General features: G+C 38.8%; 1 protein-coding gene across 1 annotated transcript in view; it reads right to left on the bottom strand.

Annotated features, from left to right (window-relative positions):
- Window positions 1-1,380: 1,380 nt before the first annotated feature.
- LOC115633562 overlaps window positions 1,381-19,957 on the bottom strand; it is a 49,869-nt gene continuing 31,292 nt past the window's right edge. Inside the window, exons 2-5 of the mRNA XM_030531018.1 lie at window positions 5,209-5,587; window positions 2,723-5,142; window positions 1,453-2,214; window positions 1,381-1,403 (exon numbers count right to left, since the gene is read on the bottom strand). Of these exons, the coding sequence (XP_030386878.1) occupies window positions 1,381-1,403; window positions 1,453-2,214; window positions 2,723-5,142; window positions 5,209-5,587 (3,584 nt within the window). The remainder of the gene's footprint in view (window positions 1,404-1,452; window positions 2,215-2,722; window positions 5,143-5,208; window positions 5,588-19,957) is intronic.

The raw sequence follows: 19,957 nt of genomic DNA, 5'->3' as shown, positions 1-19,957 counted from the left end.
GCATGTTCGCAGTCAACCAAACCACAAGCATCACAATAATCACAAAAATATAACAAACTCGTATAGAATACACACATAACGCGTCTTTGTGCAAAGTTTGGTGTCTCTACCTCTTATGGTCTCTAGATCCAGGTGTTCATACGGACGGACAGAGAGACATAGATCGAATCGTCTCGTCAAGCTGATCAAGAATATATATACTTTGTGGGGTCTCCCAGGCCTCCTTCTGCCTGTTACATTTTTCAGCTCCCGCAAACCTAATATAATTCTGTACATTTCATGTACAGAGTATAAACAAGAGAGAACGCTACAGTCGAGCAAGCCCGACAGTAAAATACCCTGTACTCTCCTCAAAAAGGAAAAAATTTAAAAAAAAACCTTTTTTTTAAATTTAATTATTAAAAAAAATGAATGAATGAATTAATTAAAATTAATTAATTAAATTAAATTAGAATACATGTTTATGTTCAGTTTTAACAGCATACATTTACATCACGTACCTATGCGTGTTTATATGCATGTATGTATGCAGCACAAAGTGTTCAAAGCAGCAACAACAACAACAGCTGCGGGCAGCGCTGCCGACAGCGCATGAGCAGCGATTTTACTTATGGCTATAACTTTCTTCAGAATTGACCTATCATGATGAAATTTGGCACACGGACACATTAGTATTACCAAAATTGATTTCAAAATTCCGAGAATTACGGAAGTTATAAGAAAAAACACGAATTGCGGGGGAGTGGGGGGGTGTATCAGAAAAAATAAACAAACTCGATCTGCCTAGGGCTTATAGGCACCTTGATACTAATTTTGGTTATCCTAGCTCTTGTACTTACTGAGATCCTTGCGCTCATACAGACATACGGACATGGCTATATCGACTCGTCTTGTCATCCTGATCAAAAATATATATACTTTGTGGGGTCTGCCACGCCTCTATCTGCCTGTTACATACTGTAAAAAATATATTACTGTTTTATGCCCGGAACTCAAATAAGAGCGACTGTATGCTGCGTGTGTTCCTTTATTACTAGTTTTATATGTACAATGGATATTTGTATTAGTTATTATTCGTGTGTATGAGTATAAGAGTAAGGTTTACAAAGTAGAACGTTTGAAATGAAACGATTAGTTCTTGTGTGCTTATTTTGGGTATTTTGTTAGTAAATTTTCACATCCTCGGCCCCGGCAAGCTCGATTGGATTTCCAAAGGGTAGAGAAGTTGAACAGGCCGGCGCAGGATTTGTTGATTCTTTGATCTGATGTCGCAAGCTCTAGTTCTTCCATCTCGTCCAGTGTATGTTTTGACTACTACACCAAGTTTCCATAGTAGTCGCGCCTGATTATCATCGTGCACCAGTACGACGTCACCTTCAGTTAAGCTTCGACTCGGTTTTGACCTGTTAAAATAAAGAGTTCGTAATTGAGCGAGGTATTCCTCGCGCCAACGCTTTATGTAGCGCTGCATCAAATTGGTTCTGTGGCGCCACATTTGCGCCAAATTGCTTCCATCTGTCGTGAAGCCTTCACCACCTAGTAGTTTGGCCTCTCCCATAAAGTGAGCTGGTGTGAGAGGCTCTAAATCGTTAGAGTCAGTGGTGATGTACGTAAGAGGTCTTTGGTTAACTACGCATTCCACTTCGGTGAGCAGTATCTCCAAGTTTGTTTTGCTAAGGCTAGCTTTTCCAATGGCAGCTCTTAGGCAGCCTTTTACAGTGCGCACAAGTCTTTCCCAGAATCCGCCCCACCAGGCTGCTCGTTCTGGGATAAACTGCCAATTTATACCTCCATTGGCCGCATATTGTTGAATCTTGCTGTTTTCCATCAACTTCTCCAGTTTCTGCAGTTCCAGGCTGGCTCTTTTGAACGTCTTTGCATTGTCGGATATTATAGTTTTGACCGGTCCTCGCCTTGCTACAAATTTACGAAGCGCACCTATGCAGCTTTCGACAGTCATATCCGCTACCAGCTCCAAATGTACACCGCGTATAGCAGCGCAAGTAAATAGCATAATGTAGACTTTACGGTTGCTTGGTCCCTCTTCTGTTGCTATATAAAGCGGACCAGCAAAATCCAGTCCTGTTGTTTCGAATGCCTTGCTTGTAGTCAATCGATTCGTTGGTAGAGTTGTCCAAGGTTCGGATGCGCTCTTGCCATGTAGCCGTCTGCACACCACACACCTGCCCAGTACGTTCTTGATCAGCTGGCGCCCTTTTATTATCCAAAATCGTTTGCGAATTTGTGTTAATGTAGCGTTTATACCACAATGCATTATTCTCTGATGAGCATCTCTAATAAGCAATTCTGAAAAATGTGAATTTTTCGGTAAAATTATTGGATTATATAGCGTTTCAAAATTATGGTTGGGTAAACGCCCTGTAAGCCTCAATACTCCATCAGTCATGGCTGGATTTAAGCAGATGATCCTTGAGTCTCTTGGCAAGTCTTTTCCGGATTTCAGTGCTTCAATTTCGGGTAAGAATTCTTTTCCTTGTATAAAACGAATCCAATATAGCTCGGCTGCCTGTAGCTCTGCAAATGATAGCGCCTCGTTGATCTCGTTGTGTGTGTCTACTCCGTTAGTTGTGCGTTTTCGGAGACGTTCTATAAAACGTAACACAAAGCCGGTTACCCTAAGCATTTTTCGCAGTGTGCTATATCGTTGAACAGGAAATAGTGGTTCCGCTTTGCTGCCAAGATCGTCTTCTTTCTCCCCTACGACAGTTTAAAATTGTATTTATGGTTGGCCATTCGTGGATTGTCAATTCAAGCCATTTTGGGCCTCGCTTCCAAAGTTCTGATCCTAGGAGCCTTTTAGCTGTTATACCGCGTGTCAGAAGATCAGCTGGGTTGCAATTTCCTTGACAATGTCGCCACTCGTATATATTTGTGAGTTTGTTTATTTCGGCCACCTTTGATTTAATTGAAGACATTGGCTGCCCGCATCCTGAAATCCAGTTTAGCACAATGCTTGAGTCCGACCACATGTAGGTCGAAGAGACGCCGAGCTTTAGCTCCTTCTTTAGATATTGAGCAAGTCTAGAGGCCACCACTGCTGCCGTAAGTTCAAGTTTCGGTAAGGTGGCTCCACTACTCTCTTTGATTGGGCTTACTCTATTTTTTGAGCAAACAAATTTTATTTGTATTTCGCCATTCATCCCCACTTCTCTTAAGTAAGCGACGGCTCCATAAGCAGCAGGGCTTGCGTCAGCGAAAATGTGCAGTTCTAGGTCAGCCATATTCCCCGACACCATACACCGCTGCAGGGAAAAGTCTTCAAGCAATGCCATATCCTCTCGCCAGGCCATAAACTCGTCTGATAGTCTCGTGCTGAGTGTTGCATCCCATTCTAGATGCTCCTTCCATATCTTTTGGAGTAAAATTTTTATGTTTATTGTAAATGGACCGAGAATGCCCAATGGATCATAAATTCTGGCCATAGCTCGTAATACGTTGCGTTTTGTTGGACGTAGACTCTGAACATACGTTATGATCGGTTTTATGTCTACGCTCAATTCGTCAGTTATAGTGTCCCATTGGACTCCAAGCACCTTTTGAACTCTTGCTAAATTTACATCAGTTTCTTTAAATTTCCTTTTCAGTTCTGCATCGTTAGAGTTCCATTTTCGCAAGTTAAAGCTTGCGCCTTGCATGATGATCTTTGATTGGTAGTAAAGATCCTCTGCATCCCTTAATGTAGCCACGCTGGTTACCAAGTCGTCAACATAAAATGAGTCTTGCAGTTTCTGGCATATGGCTGCATGCGCCGGATCCTGCATTTGCAAGTGCTGCTGAATTGTTGACGTCAATAAAAATGGGCTGCATGTTACTCCAAATGTAACACGTGTCATTCGATACTCCGCAATTTTCGGATATAGTGTGCCAATAGATGCTACTGATGCATACCAAAAGAACCGGTGGTAATCACGATCGGATTCATCTATAGATATTTGCAGAAACGCCTTTTCGATATCCGCAACGATAGCAATTCTATGGCAACGAAATCTTATTAAAACAGCAGTTAAATCTGTTAATAAATTGATACCTGGGCTAAGATGATCATTCAATGAAGAAGCTCCATGTTCGCTGGCTGAGGCATCGAAAACAATGCGCACCTTAGTTGTCGCTTTGTCGAGCCGATAGACCGGATGATGGGGCATATAGTATGCCTTCTGGGTTTCACCCAAAACAGGCGCTGCTTCAGCCACGCCACTACTCAATAGCTCTCTGATGCCAGCATCGTATTCCTCTAATTTATCAGAATTTTTGAGCAATTTATTGCCCAAACTGCTTAGCCGATTCTTTGCATTTTGTTTGTTGTCATGCAAATTGTCCTTTGGAAGCTTCCATGGTAAGAGCACTGAGTAACGCCCGTCTATATGGCGTATTTCGGCTGCCTGTACTGCAGCTTGCGGTTCGGAGTACGACGATATGCCAATACTCTCCAAATTCCAAAATTGCTCAATGTCGAATGCTTCGCGATGCTCCAGAATATTTAAAACGCACCTTGATTCGCCTTGACCTTCCCCATAATGACCTTGTATTGTCCAACCGAAGAAAGTTTCTACTGCGACTAAGTTTCCTGCTAATAGTTCACGATTATTGTTATTAAATTTCCAGTAGTTGTCTTGACCAATCAGTAAATTAATGCCTGGAATTAGCTTTTCTTGGGCTACAATGCTTTCAGCCATATTTTTGTTCGATTGTTTATTTAAACGCGGCACAGGCAATACATCTTCGCATATGTTCGGCACTATAGTTGCATAAATCTCCACGGTTTCATCCGAGTACTGACTCTTTACATTAATAATTGTGCGTTTGAATTGTGTGGCCCGTGATTGTTTATCAGTTTGGCCGAATGCGACGATTCTAGTTCTTTCCGTACCTACGACCGGCAACTTTAAATGTTTTGCTAAACGTTCCGTCACGTAGGTGCATTGGCTCCCGTTATCCATTATAATCCGGGACAACACCTTTATTTCACCACTTATAAGAACCGCCTTGGCTGTTTGTAAATAAATCTCATTGTTTACGCGATGCACCATTGTACTGAGTGTCGCCGTCTCTGTGTGTTGTTCTTGTTCACCGCCTTGTTTCTGATTTGCCTTGCCATCGCACATAGCTGTAATGTGCCGCCCGCTACAAATTGAACATTTTAAATGCTGATTTTTACAAAATCTTGCCGTATGATTTGGTTTAGCGCACCTGAAACAGCTTCCCTTACTACGCAATATCTTTTTTCGCAACTCAATGCCTACTGTCTTATCTTTACACTCCTTCGTGTCGTGATTCGTACGTTTGCAAAATATGCATTGTTTTTGTTTCGCTTGTTCGACAGCATATAGCCCTACTGCCGTCGCATTGCCAGCTGCTCGCGTGATTTTGGTTTCCTTGCCGTCTCGTTCTCTCTTATCCCTATTTCCAACTTCGGACAGTTGCGCTTTCTCTAATGCTTCGACTTCGACTTTTATGTACTCCAAAAGTACAGTTAGTTGATCGTTTGACTCAATTACTGTAGAACTGAGCGCTTTGTGCGAGAGTTCCTCTCGTTTGCGTACTCTATGATATTCTATGCGCATGTCAACTGGAATTGATTTTAGAAGAAGTGAACTAACCATAATCTCATATTGAGACGTGGAAACTCCAAGTGCCTTTAATGTTCTTATTGTTGCCTGCGTTTCATTATATAGTTGGCGCAGACCCCTTACGTCATTGTTTGACTGGACGGCCTTCACACTTAACAATTTTTGCACATACCTCTCAATTATTTTTTCTGTGCTTCCATACTCTTCGAGTAGCAGCTCGACGGCATCTTTATAGCATGTTTCGGACGGAATAAAACCTTAAAGAACTGCGGCTGCTTCACCTGTTAGAGCATCATTTAAATAATTAAATTTTGCGACTGCATCTAACGAGCTATTTTCATGCACTGCTATTTTAAACTGCTCCCAAAAGGGTATCCAATTTTCGAACGATCCGTTGAATTTCCTTAGCTCGATTGGCTTTAATTTCGTGAAGCTCTTATAACTGTTGTTGCCTTCCGTTTGTCGCTCATTTTCAAGGCCTCTCTCGTTGTGGCCCGTTATAGGGTTTTGAGTGGAAATGGCCTGATGAGCCGATATCGCCATGCGGTGCAGTCTATATTCCAACTTAGCGACTGTACTTACAGCACGGTCATCATATTCAATAATTACGTCATAATCTCTTTCCTTTTCATCTTCGCCAAATGGCGCTGACAAAGCTTGCTCATCTGCACATTTTAGGTTTGCGTGTGCGTTTTTTAGTCGTTGCACGTACACGCTCAAGCCCTCCTCAGTGACATCCTCGGCCACCTTGAGGTACTTGTCGATATTATTACACAACTTGGTTAGTTGTGTTCTGCATGTGGATCTATAAGCGGGATCCATCTTTTTGATTATATATCCAATCAACGCCTCGAGTAACTGAAACACGCCCGTTAGTTATTCTTCTTGATTATATATGTCTAATCAACCTCATTAATTTTAGAATAACGACAGACACTGCGTTCCCGGGTTTCGGCACCATGTAAAAAATATATTACTGTTTTATGCCCGGAACTCAAATAAGAGCGACTGTATGCTGCGTGTGTTCCTTTATTACTAGTTTTATATGTACAATGGATATTTGTATTAGTTATTATTCGTGTGTATGAGTATAAGAGTAAGGTTTACAAAGTAGAACGTTTGAAATGAAACGATTAGTTCTTGTGTGCTTATTTTGGGTATTTTGTTAGTAAATTTTCACACATACATTCGTACAAAACTAGTACCCTTTGAGTACAGGGTATAAAAATGATTAAAAAAATTTAATTAATTAATTTAATTAAATATAAAATATTCCATACATGCATATATACATTTAAATTTACATCAGAATCCCATCTATTCGTGTTGGTGTACTTGTGCATATGTATGTATGTGTGCATTGGGCCTGGTTATATGGCTATAACTTTCTTTCTAATCACCCTATCATAATGAAACTTGGTATACGTGTAGGGATCTTTAGTGAGTTCCCTACGAGTGGGTAAAAATCTGTCCAGAAACTCCGTTAATAATAAGTACACCACACGTCGTCGTTTTAATCAATTGAGTACAATATTTATTCATGTGCAAATTAAATCAAATTAAATTAAAGTTTATTCATACCTTGTTCACAACGTCTCCTCGTTTCCGAAGTCAAACTCTTACTACTCAAAACGATATACCTTCTTAGACTACCCTGGACTGCCCACCCCGATAGTCCAATGATTATCTGCTGGTTAAAGAGCTGCCAACTCTACATTCGGCTGTCCTGATTCATTATTCGACCCGAATGATGGAGACCACATTTTCATATACTCTGCCAGTGTATTGGTCTTTAATGGCCCTTCACCATCGCCCACTTCCTCAACAATGTACCGGCCATGGCTTAGTTTACGCGTCACAACATAAGGACCCAAAAATTTTCCCTTCAGCTTCAATGCGGCGCCAAATTGGGTACGCTTGATAGCGACCATATCATTGACTTGGTACTCTTTTTCTGTCTTTCGGGACTTGTTGAATAACATGCGATTTTCATCTTGTATTTGTGCTATGTTCTCTTCAGCTGTCTTGCGAATATCTTCTTTCTCCTGCTGCAACTCCAAACTATACTCTTCCTCTACAAGCTTTTCTATATCACTGTCATACTTGGTTCTCATTTGTATGCCTGTCAGAATCTTAAATGGAGATATCTTAGTACTTCTCGGAGGAGTGGAATTTATAAACGATTGTACCCTACCTACATGCTTGTACCAGGCTTTCGGATCCTCTGCGCAAAGTTTGGTTAACATAGTAGTGACCACCCTATTAATTCGCTCCACCTGTCCATTACCACGCGGCACTCCTGTCGCTATCAGCAAATGTTGGATACTCTGTTCCTTACAATATTCTTCAAACACGTGTGCAGTAAATGCGGTACCTCTATCGGTGATCACGCGCTTTGGGTTTCCAAATACTTCGCCCTGTTTCTGCAACTTGTCAACCACCTCATCGGCGCCTGTACTCTTTGTTGGATAAAGCCAAACAAATTTAGAAAAAGCGTCGATAACTACTAAAACGTGGTTATATTGTTTCCTAGTCAACTCCATCGGTCCGATATGGTCGATATGATATGTTTGCAAAGGCTCATCAGAATTGTTGATTACATTCAAACATTCAAAACCCTTCTTTCTTTCCAAATTTCGCGTCACTCACAATGCACTCTACACAAGACTTAACAATCCTATCTACTTTCCCTAACAACTCTGGAATAAAGTATTCTCGCTGCACTAAATCGGTAGTTCTTTTAACACCAAAATGCCCTTGACGATGAGCTGTCATTATGATTTCGTTTTCCATCCTGGTTGGTATTACAATCAATTCCTTAACTGGGTCCTTGTGTAAGATTTCATACTTCAAATCAAAGTCGTCGTAAGTACCGGACTCTAACACTTTACAAATTGTTGCTATCCACTTATCCTAACGCTGAGCTTGCTTTATTCGGTGTCTTAGTGAATCTGCCAACAATAAACAATGCACTCTACTCAATGCATCGACATGTTTCATTTTTGTCCCTGAACGATGCTCAATTTCATAATCGAAGTCCTGCAGAAATATGGCCCAACGAGATACCTTCACTGGAACATCTTGCTTCTTCATCGTTAACGCAAAAGCATTACAGTCAGTAACGATCTTTATCTTTCTACCAAGCAAATAAACTCTCCACTTCTTAAGAGCCTGCACTATAGCGAGTACTTCAAGCTCGTATGAAGGATACTTTTTTCTTCAGCTGGGGTTGTCTTACGACTCATATATTCTACCGGGTGGAGACTTTGGTCCTCCGAGTCCTTTTGTAAGAGTATGGCACCATACCCATACATACTTGCATCGCAATGAACTTCTGTATAGCCCTTCTGATCAAACAGTTTTAAAACAGGGGAACAGGATAAATAAACTTTTAACTGATTGAATGCTGCTAACTCTTCTTCGCCCATTTTGAAACAAACATCCTTCTTCATCAGATTTGTCAGTGGTCTGGCAACGACAGCAAAATCCCTAACAAATCTACGGAAATAAGATGTGAGGCCCAAATAACGTTGAACTTTCCGGTCTCTCGGAATTGGAAAGCTTTCAACTGTCGAAGTCTTCTCTTTAGATGGTCTTATTGTTGAATTTTCTATTATTTAGCCCAAAAAATTCACCTTGCGCTGTAACACCTGAGATTTTCCCCATTTAATGCGCAATCCTGAAATCTCTGCGAGGCACAATACCTTCTCTAACTTTCTGAGTCCTTCTTGCTCATCTTTTAATGGAATAATATAATGTACCGTCGTCTATCAATGGTCTTAGAACAGCAAATATGTACCTCATAAAGACCGGGGGTGAATTAGAAATCCCGAATGGTACGTAATTAAATTCATATTGTCCACTTTGTGTGAAGAAAGAAGTATATTTACGAGAATCCTCATGTACCGGGACGTGAAAGAAACCATTAGACAAGTCCAATGTAGTGAAAATACGTCCTTCTTGAAACAAAACATCATCAACATCATCAAAACATCATCAATTAACACCATTGGAAAATTGTCGCGAATTATCTTCTCATTAAGTTTTCTATAATCGCAGCAAAGTCTTTTTGAGCCATCTTTCTTGGCGACAAGCACCACAGGGGAAGCGTATTCGGACACACTATGTCGAATTATCCCCTCCTTTACCTAATCCATGATCTGCGTATCGACTTTCTCATTTTCCACGAAAGGTAAACGTCTAGGTCTTTGACGGACTGGTACTTCATCTGACAATATTATTTTCAATTCGACAGGGGTTCTTTCTGGTTTTACCGGGCTATAATTTTCGACCAATCTCCCTATTTTTGACATCATATCACGGTTCAAATGCGACAGCTTTATTCCTCGTGAAAACTCTTCGATAACATTGGTAGACAGTATTTGACGGAACGCATTTTCCAAATCATATATTGAACTCGCTGATTCTGAAGGCCTGGTCCCTTGAGTATCACTATGTTGAGTGAACTCTAAGTCACGGCTTTCCTTTGCCAAACTACTGCTAATTGCTTTTTCATCCAACTTAGTGACCACATTAAACGAACCCAATGTATAGATTTTCTTGCCTCCTATTCCGATCAATTCTTTTACATCATTTTTCAACGCAACTGGGAAAATCTTTCTGTAAACTTTCTCGCTCATCGTACAAATATCGCTGCCAGAATCAAACTGGTCTGAGAAAATTGCTGGACATTCGACATTTTCTTCTCCCTTTCCATTCTTGGACCTTTTGTTTCGCATTGATTTGCCTTGTGGCCTAGCTGATTGCAATTGAAACCATTGACGGTATTTTCTTTGCAATCCTTTGCAATATGGTTGCTACCTCCACATTTGAAACAACGCCTATTGTCCTTGATTTGAATCGAACTATTCTCAAACTTTGATTTTGTCCTTAGTGTACTTCCTTGATTCGAACTGATCTTTTCATAAATTTTTAAATTGCTCGCGAAACTCCTTGAAATTGTTTGCTTGGTATAAGCAGCTCTTGTTTTGCTTGGTATCTTGAATGCCTTCAATAATATATTCAATAATGCTTTCTTCATCTAACTGGGATTGACTTGCCCAACGACACATACTATAGAAATATTCAATTAAGCTTTCCTTATGACTCTTCTTCCTATTTTCTAATAACTTATGGATCTGCTTTGCTGTTAACTTTTCACTAAATTCACGTTTTAGTGCTTCCTTCAGAGAATTCCAATCATTAATACCAGATTCACTACTCAAAAATAATTTCGCTGCACCTTTTACTAATGTCCTGCCATAAACAAACTTTTGTAAATCATTCCAATTCACTGTTAAAGCATTAAGTTCGTAATCATGCAACCAATCATCAACTTCCGGAGAGCCATTGCCAGTAAATGCTGAAAGGGAATCTTCGATGTCTCTTAATGTGAACGCCATTTAAAACTTGAGCGTCTTCTGTCTGTTCGTCCCCAGTTATGTTAATCGTTTCTTCATAAATAGATTCCTCGTTTTCGTCTTTATCTAATCCAAAATAGGACAATAGTCTTTCCTATAAAACTGCTTTAGCGCCTGAATTCTTCAACTGTAACTCTTTCAATTTTTCCTTCAACTCTGCCACTGTTAAGCTTAAAATTTATATTATAAATATAATATAATATTTTAAATTTATATTAGCTTATTTTAAAGTGTGTGAATTAAATTTACATTAAATAAAGTTTAAGTTGAGTCCGCTTGCTTAATTTGCTACACCATGCATTTCTTCTATATGATCAATACTTGCGTATACAGACATCATATGTGAATACACACAAACAGATGGTGCTTTTTCTTCTTGGTCTTCTTTACGTAGTTCGCAGGTAATACAAGCCGCACGTGGCTGTTGCTTTCCTCTATGTTCGCAATGCGGACGAAAACGAATAATGTCGGTTTTCGCCTTTCTTGGTCTGTAGATCCGCCGTTTTCTCCTTTCTTTAACGTTCGCTATTCTTTCGTTCGCCTTGCACGAAAACGAATAGCGTCGATTAAGTCTTCTTTGCCCTCTATTTTCGTCGTCGTTGTGATTTCTCTCTGCTCTGCTTCTACTGTTTGCTACAGTACCTTCGTCTTTGCGTCGTACTGTAGCCTCGTCGTATTTTAGCTCTTTGTCGTTAGCTACTTCTTCGTTCTACACATTGGACGAAAACAAATGGCGTCGTTTTACGTCCTCTTTACTGCGTTTAGCAATGCTGATTCTCTGCATCTGTTTTCGTCTGATCTTCGTTGCGTCGTTCGTGGTAATTTCACAATGTTGCGCAAAACTTAGTGGTTGGCAATTTATACATACACGTACACACACATTAAATGCTTCATTTGTACAATTTCTTAATGTTAATTTATAATTTGCACATTCACTTGTGGTTCTATCCCGGTTGAAAATTGTAGGGATCTTTAGTGAGTTCCCTACGAGTGGGTAAAAATCTGCTCCAGAAACTCCGTTAATAATAAGTACACCACATGTCGTCGTTTTAATCAATTGAGTACAATATTTATTCATGTGCAAATTAAATCAAATTAAATTAAAGTTTATTCATAACTTGTTCACAACGTCTCCTCGTTTCCGAAGTCAAACTCTTACTACTCAAAACGATATACCTTCTTAGACTACTGGACTGCCCACCCCGAAATCCAATGATTATCTGCTGGTTAAAGATCTGCCAACCCTACATACGGATATATAATCTCTAACTGGACGTGTCTACCAAATTTTGAGAATTACGGGAGTTATAGAAAATTTGAGTAGGGGGGAGTGGGGGTGCATCGGGAAAAATGAACAAACTCGTCCTTTCCCGGGCTCAGGAGAATCTCGATACCAAGTTTGGTTATTGTAGCTCTTATACTTTCTGAGATCCTTGCGTTCATACAGACATAGCAGAAGCAAAAAGAGGAAGAAGAGCGAACTCGTTGCTGCAGTTTGGTGGGGATGTACTGAAGAGAAATTGTTTCACTAATAACTTTTATTAGAATTAACCGATTTATATGATGTGACGCAGTTAAATTCTGCGCCCCAAACTATTATGATAGAATTTAAGTATATTAAATTACTAGATTTACTTGTAAGTTTTCCTATTGCACATATGAATATTGTACATTGTATTACTATCCTAAGTTTCTATTGCACACTTGAATATTGCACATTGTTTTATTAGCCTAAAGTTTTCATGCAATATTGCTAATTCTAAGACGCCATATTTTGCTTATTACTCTAATATTGCACATTGTTACGCTAAGACTAAACAGGAACACATGAAGTTAAAGATTTAGTTATAATTAGTATATTGCGCATTATCATGAAGGATCGGTACAATTTGAATTTGCACAACAAGAGGTATTTTATAAGTGTTGTAAATAGAGAGAGAACAGGCGAGGTGCGTAGCGAAAAGGGACGGAAGAAAACGAGGGCGAGCAAAAATGTAAGCTAGCTCTCGTCTCCAGTGACCACAGCAGCGAACAGATGTGCGAGTACCAGCCGCAAAGTATTAAGCGACCAAATAAAATCCATGTAAGTTGCAAGAATCCTGGTGTTAAATTTGTGTAGCATAGGGCCGGCAGCATTTTGAGTAGGTGTACAACGAAGTGGGGCGGTTGGTTATATCTGCTGGGCCATTAACAGGCATTAACGCTAAGGTGTTATAAACCGCGAAATCGGCAGAGCAAGTCGTTAACCATAATTGCAAGACGGCAGCAGTTTGGTAGATGCGTCGAACTTTCGTCCATCGGGCATCAACCAGTGAACGCAAATTCCACGTGTCACTGCCAATAGTCCCCTACAGCGTGCGTCGAGCTCTTTTGGTCGCAAGGTCCCGCAACTTACAAATTTTCTTGTAAGGGATCCTGGACAGCTGAGCATTACCTCGGCTGGAAAAATAATTTCTTTACAATGAAATTTAAAACAAAAGTAAATAGGTATATATGAATTATGTGTGCAAAGTTTGGTTTAGGGCGCTATTGACAAAATTCTGTAGCGGGGGAAGAAGGGAAAAATAAAAAAAAAAATAAAATAAACTCGTCCTTTCTCGGCCATAGAACAATCCGGATACCAACTTTGGTTTTGGTTAGCTTTTATAATTTCTGAGATCCTTACGTCCGGACGGTCTAGATCAGAATATATATACTTTATGAGGTCGGAAATGCTTCCTTCTGCATGTTACATACTTTGCACAAACCTAATATACCCTTTTTACCCTACGGGTACAGGGTATAAAAACAAGAAAGGAATGTTAAAGTCAAGCGACCTCAACTCTTGAATATCCTGTCCTACCATAAAAAAATGTATTAAAAATATTGGATGCATAGATATCTGTAAAGTAAACTTGAAGTACATATACGTACATATGTATGTATTTAAGAAATGAACACACGCTGCCTCATTAAGGTAATTGTCTGCTATGGATTGTTTCCCGTTTTATAGTTACATCGAGGGAAAAATGTGTGAGAAGGAATGAAAAAACATTGATAGCCCCAGGGGGAAAGGAGCCATCTTTTGTTTGGCGAGCAGTGATGATTCATTTAATTCTGTAGTCAGGCAGTTCATTGCCGTGTCATCTACATTATGTGCCACTGAACGCACTTTTAGCAAAGCTGGCTAAGTTATAACAGAAGTAGGACAGTATACATGTATATATGCCTGCAGCGCTGCCCGCAGCTGTTGTTGTTGCTGCTTTGGTTTTACTTTGCGCTGGATACATACATGCATATAAACACGCAGAGAAACGATTCTGATCTAAATGTATGCTGTTGAAACTGTACATGAACATGTCTTTAATTTAATTTAATTACTTAATAAATTAATTAACTTTTTTTAATAATTTAATTTTTTTTTCAATTTTCCTTTTTTGTGGAGAGTACAGGCTATTTTACTGCCGGGCTTGCTTGACTGTGGCGTTGTCTCTTGTTTACAAACACATTTTGTGTTTTTTCTTCGAACTTTAAATCTTCTGATTTTAGGAACAACAATTTTTTCAGGAGCTTTTCCTGAGACTTCACAAAAATCCCTAAATTTAGGAAACTCTAATTTTTCCTCAGAAACTTTCTCAAAAAACCATCTTGACACTATTATTATTTTTTAAACAAAAAATGTTGTTTATTTACTTTCCTTAACATTGTTTTTTTCCATGTTATTAATTGTTGTTGTTGTTTTGACGACCTATGGCCCAAACCTTGTAGGGCTTAGTTTCCGCTGCTTTTTCGTCTCTCTTGCGGTCATAACCTTATAGGGATTTGGTCTGTTGTCTTCCTCGCCGTTTTCCGAAGGACCAAATGTAAAAGGTGAACACTATACAGCGCGCGACCTTCTTACCACCAGAGGCTGCCGACTATATTTTAGTTGCAGATCGCTCTGGAGATCAAAAAAGGAATCAAACTAATTTCCAAATTCATTCTAACTTTATTCCTGAAATTCCTTCAGTATTTATACAATTTTTGTCTTACTATATGTACTAGCTTTTTCTTATAATTCAATATTTGATTCTTTCTCATTCTTTAAATATTGCACTTACTCTAATTTTACATTTTTTGTCTTATTCTATCCTAATCGTGTCAAGTGGATTTCCCCTCCATATGTACTTATCCGAAGCCGTTCTTATCTAGTGGATTGCGCACCCACCCTTAAACGCTGTCGTCTCATATGCACATGTCTACGATGCGTTGGTCTGCAGCACTGATGCACGCGGCTAGTTTTAGGCCGAGATTCTGTTAAGCCTACCTATATTTATTTCCCTATGCTAACTCCTGAGCTCTTGTTCACTTTTGTGAACATTGTGTCAATCGAACCCCTAAGGGTTCGCGGCCATCATGCGGTGTGGTAGATATTAAAAGGATATTCACCACAAATTTCCAACTGGTGACCCAATTAGACTAATCAAAACCTGTTATGCAACTCAATACGACCTTGTTCAAATATATTCCCCTCAATATCAAAGTATCTTACCATATTTCACTTCCAACTGGAGATCCAATTCGAGTATAATTAAATATATAACGCAACTCAATTCCAACTTACTAAAATAATTGTAAGTTGAATCAGGATCCAAACCACTGAACCGATTACGTAATATTTCTAAGTTGGCTCATGGACCAAACCACTAACCCAATTAGTTTAACTTGTATGGGGAAATATCACATACAGCTCAATACCAATTGGTAAAAATATTTAGAATCGCAACCAAAATATTATACCGCAGACAGTTTGTTGGCTAAGGCTAAACCAATTGCAAAATTTTTTTTTTTTGGAAAAACAGTTACATTTTTTTGAAATACTTTGTGGACAAATTTAATAAATTAATTAACTAAATTAATTTAATTAATTAACTACATATTAACTAATTAAATATAAAATATTCCATGCATGCATACATACATTTACATCAGAATCGTGCCTTATGCGTGTTTGTGTACTTGTACATATGTATGTATGTGTGCATTGGGCCTGGTTATATGGCTATAACTTTCTTTCCGATCATTCTATCATAATGAAACTTGGTATACGGATATATAATTACTAATCTAATGTGACTACCAAATTGTAGTTCAAAATTCCAAGAATTACGGGAGTTATAAAAAATCGTTAATAGGGGGGGGAGTGGGGGGGGGGGGGGTGGATCAGAAAAAATGAACAAACTCATCCTTTCTCGGTCTCAGAATTATTATGCACGTAAATCCGTGGAATAATGAGATGTTGCCGACGTGGCAGTTTTCACCCACACCAAGTGAAATGATTGAAGTGGACTCCTCAGCCTTGGAAGAGGAAGCACAGAAATATTATGATAAAAATATGCCTAAGAATTAATTAGGAGTGCCAGACTTCCACAGACGAGTTATGGAGATTGATGCAGATCTTAAAGCAAAGAAAAAGTCGAAGCAACATAATGGCCAGCCTGTTCCTCAAAATAATAAGCAACAGGACTTGATTGCAGAATTAATGTCAGATGATGCGATGTTACTATTCGCAATGGAAAAAGAAGCTCCCCTAGCTATGCCCGACGAAGACGATGTAATACTAATTTTAGTTGCAAAACATCTGTAGACTAGAAATTTATAAACATATGCATTGAATAAAAAAATATAACAAAATACTATTGTAGACCAACTTTCTTGGCAACCGCAAAACGACTGACAGCCATTTTAATTTCAGTTCGACGTATTTACACAATACTTAACATATAATATATGGTTAGTTAAATCATCGTATAGTATTTACATAAAACTACTCACTACTACAGTATTTACATAAGGGTGCTTACTACTACACCTCGGCCGACCTGACTTTAAGGATCTCCTGAGCCTAGCTGACATACTTCCTGTGACTTTGTTGCGTATAAACGTATTGGGTTTTTTCTTCTTAAATTAAAAATAAATAAATAAATCTTTTATCCATTCTTAACGGACCACTTTACAAGAGAATGTACCTGACCTAGCCTGAAGATGTTTAAAGATGAGGAAAGCATGAAGCTGACAAGGAGGATGTTTTTCCTTGTATACCCGCCTTACCTTGTTATCACATATTTCTAAATATTCCTGCAATAACCCATATGTAAATTTATTTTCAATGCATGTTTGTTTTATGATACCCCCTTTTATAAGACCCTACTCAACGTTCATTTGTAGTACTTTAATTCAACAATTATCATTTCAATCTTTATCAAAGCAGAAGTCATTTTAATGCTAATTATACAAATTTGAATTCCATTAATTATAAGCATTAATAAGATTCATATTTACAATTCTTAAAGCGGTGATATTAATGTGCAATCGATTTTATAAACCTATAACATAATTATTATTTTTTATAGCCTGTACCCAAAGGGTGAAAGGCTATACTAGTTTTGTGCGCATGTATGTAACACACAGAAGGAGGCGTGGCAGACCCCACAAAGTATATATATTCTTGATCAGGATGAGAAGCCGAGTGGATATAGCCTTGTCCGTCCGTCCGTCTGACCGTCTGTCCGTCTGTCTGTCCGTATGAACGCAAGGATCTCAGAAAGTATAAGAGCTAGAATAGCCAAACTTGGTTTCCATATTCTCCTCAGACCGAGAAAGTACGAGTTTGAGTTTTTTTTCGATGCACCCCCCCACTCCCCCGCAATTCATGTTTTTTCTTATAACTTCCGTAATTCTCGGAATTTTGAAATACATTTTGGTAGGTACATCCAGTTGGTACTAATGTGTCCGTGTGCCAAATTTCATCATGATAGGTCAGTTCTGAAGAAAGTTATAGCCATAAGTAAAATCGCTGCTCATGCGCTGCCTGCAGCTCTGTCGGCAGCGCTGCCCGCAGCTGTTGTTGTTGTTGCTGCTTTGGTTCAACTTTGTGCTGCATACATACACGCATATAAACACGCATAGGTACGTGATGTAAATATATGCTGTTAAAACTAAACATAAACATATATTCTAATTTAATTTAATAAATTAATACATTATTTTTTTTTAATAATTTAATTTTTTTAAAAAATTTTTTTTTTTTAATTTTTCTTTTTTGTGGAGATTACAGGCTATTTTACTGTCGGGCTTGCTCGACTGTAGCGTTCTATCTTGTTTGAAATTTGATTGGTATCTTTATGTTGTTTCAAAATTGGCACAATTATTATATTTTCTGTATAAGGTTTGTTTCTTTACTCACTATCGTTGTATGTTGCTCTCCAATGCATGCAGTGGTGCTTTACTTCGTGTTCATCTACATTTATATTATTCTGTGTCAAAATAAAAACATAAATAATTGGCCAGAAGAAATACTTGTATATGTAATTTAAATTCAATTTCAAACCACAACTATAAAAGATTGCGTTTTCCAAATTAAGTCGGCCTCGTTGTGCTGGGCAAAATTAATTATAAACTCCGGTCAAGCTTTTCTTCAGTTCCATGTGCCAGGTTACCTGATCAATACGTCAGTTTATCATTATGTTCCAAAAGCACAATTGTAAAAGCTCTTTTGCAAATTCTCCTCGTGTTATGTCCGATATAGGTTATATCTCCAAATTGCCACGAGAAATTTATATGCATATGTGCATCAATATGGTTGTTGGCGCAGATGCTGTTTTAGATTAGGATAGTTTAAGAGAAATATTTGAATTTTAGTTTAGGGCGAAAAGAGAGCGCGAGAGCGGCCGTTTGCGGACGTCGCCTCGCGCCCTTTTTTCGCCGCCTTAGGCTTAGTTTAGCATGTAAGCCGAATTTTGAAGTTAGTTGTAAGATAGCACTAAATAGAAGTTAAAGTTAAAGTTAAAAGCAAGCGTCCCATTTTTCTTTGTTTCTAATAATTTATATAAAATCATATAAATTTTCATTGGCGCCCGAGCAGGGACTTGCTTGTTTTTTTTTTTTAAATTAAAAACTTTAATTTGTGCGGAACCGCGTCGGTCTTGTTGTTGTTGCTGCACTGGGGATTGTGTTGTGTTGCTGCCACGTCAACTGGATTATTGGAGGATGAGTCAAGTCGACCAAAGGAAAGTTCCTGAGCCAAAGTCGACTTCACAGGTACTGTGCTAAAGTTTGAAAGTGAAATTTAACCAGCGAATTGCTTATTTCGGCCTTCAACTTTTAACCTTTGGCACATACGTGACCATAATATAATACGGTAGATAGTTGAGCTTAATTAACACAAATATAAATCGCATGTCGTACTAATATTAAATAAAAGTGAACCGCTATAGGCAATTATTTGAAGTACCAATTTATTGTCGTTTGATTTTGTTATACATACATACTGTTTTGGAACAAACTCCCGGACGAGTAGTGGACTGTAGTATTAAAACACGTGTGTACTGAACTGTTGAAACTTTAATACTAAATGATAATTTCACAATTATAAGAAATGCCGTCGCAGTGGTCACAAATGTTTTAAAGGGTGTACACACTAATTAGTATACATGAACCTGGATAATGATAATCAAATGTGTATAAACATTGGGTTGGAAAATATACGATATGTTGCAGGCGTTCATCAACATCCCGGCCCGCCCTGAAACACAGTTTCTGAACAGGGCAGTACCGCAAGCTTGGTAATAGGTCGGACCAATTCTCCTGATTTGGTTCTAAGTTTAACGACGCGAACCAATTGGTCCTTTCCAGGATAGGTTTCCAGAACCCATGCGATGGGCCATAAAGCTGGTGGTGTGTTGGATTCTTTAATGAGGACAATATCTCCAATTGAAATATTCGGTGTTCTCTTTGTCCACTTTGGACGTTGTTGCAGAGTGGTTAAATAAGCCTGATGCCATTGTTTCCAAAATCCTTGGTACATGGCCTGAATGCTCTGCCAGTAGCCCAGTCGACCAATTTGAATATGACCCAAATCAGGATCCGGTATGGTCGTGTATGGTCGTCCAATTAAAAGATGTGCTGGTGAAAGGTAGGTAGCTCACCATC

This window comes from Scaptodrosophila lebanonensis, unplaced genomic scaffold (genome assembly GCF_003285725.1).
Source record: "Scaptodrosophila lebanonensis strain 11010-0011.00,11010-0021.00 unplaced genomic scaffold, SlebRS2 tig00001445-arrow-arrow-pilon, whole genome shotgun sequence".
NCBI classification, from domain to species: domain Eukaryota; kingdom Metazoa; phylum Arthropoda; class Insecta; order Diptera; family Drosophilidae; genus Scaptodrosophila; species Scaptodrosophila lebanonensis.
This window is presented reverse-complemented; position numbering and strand designations above follow the sequence as displayed.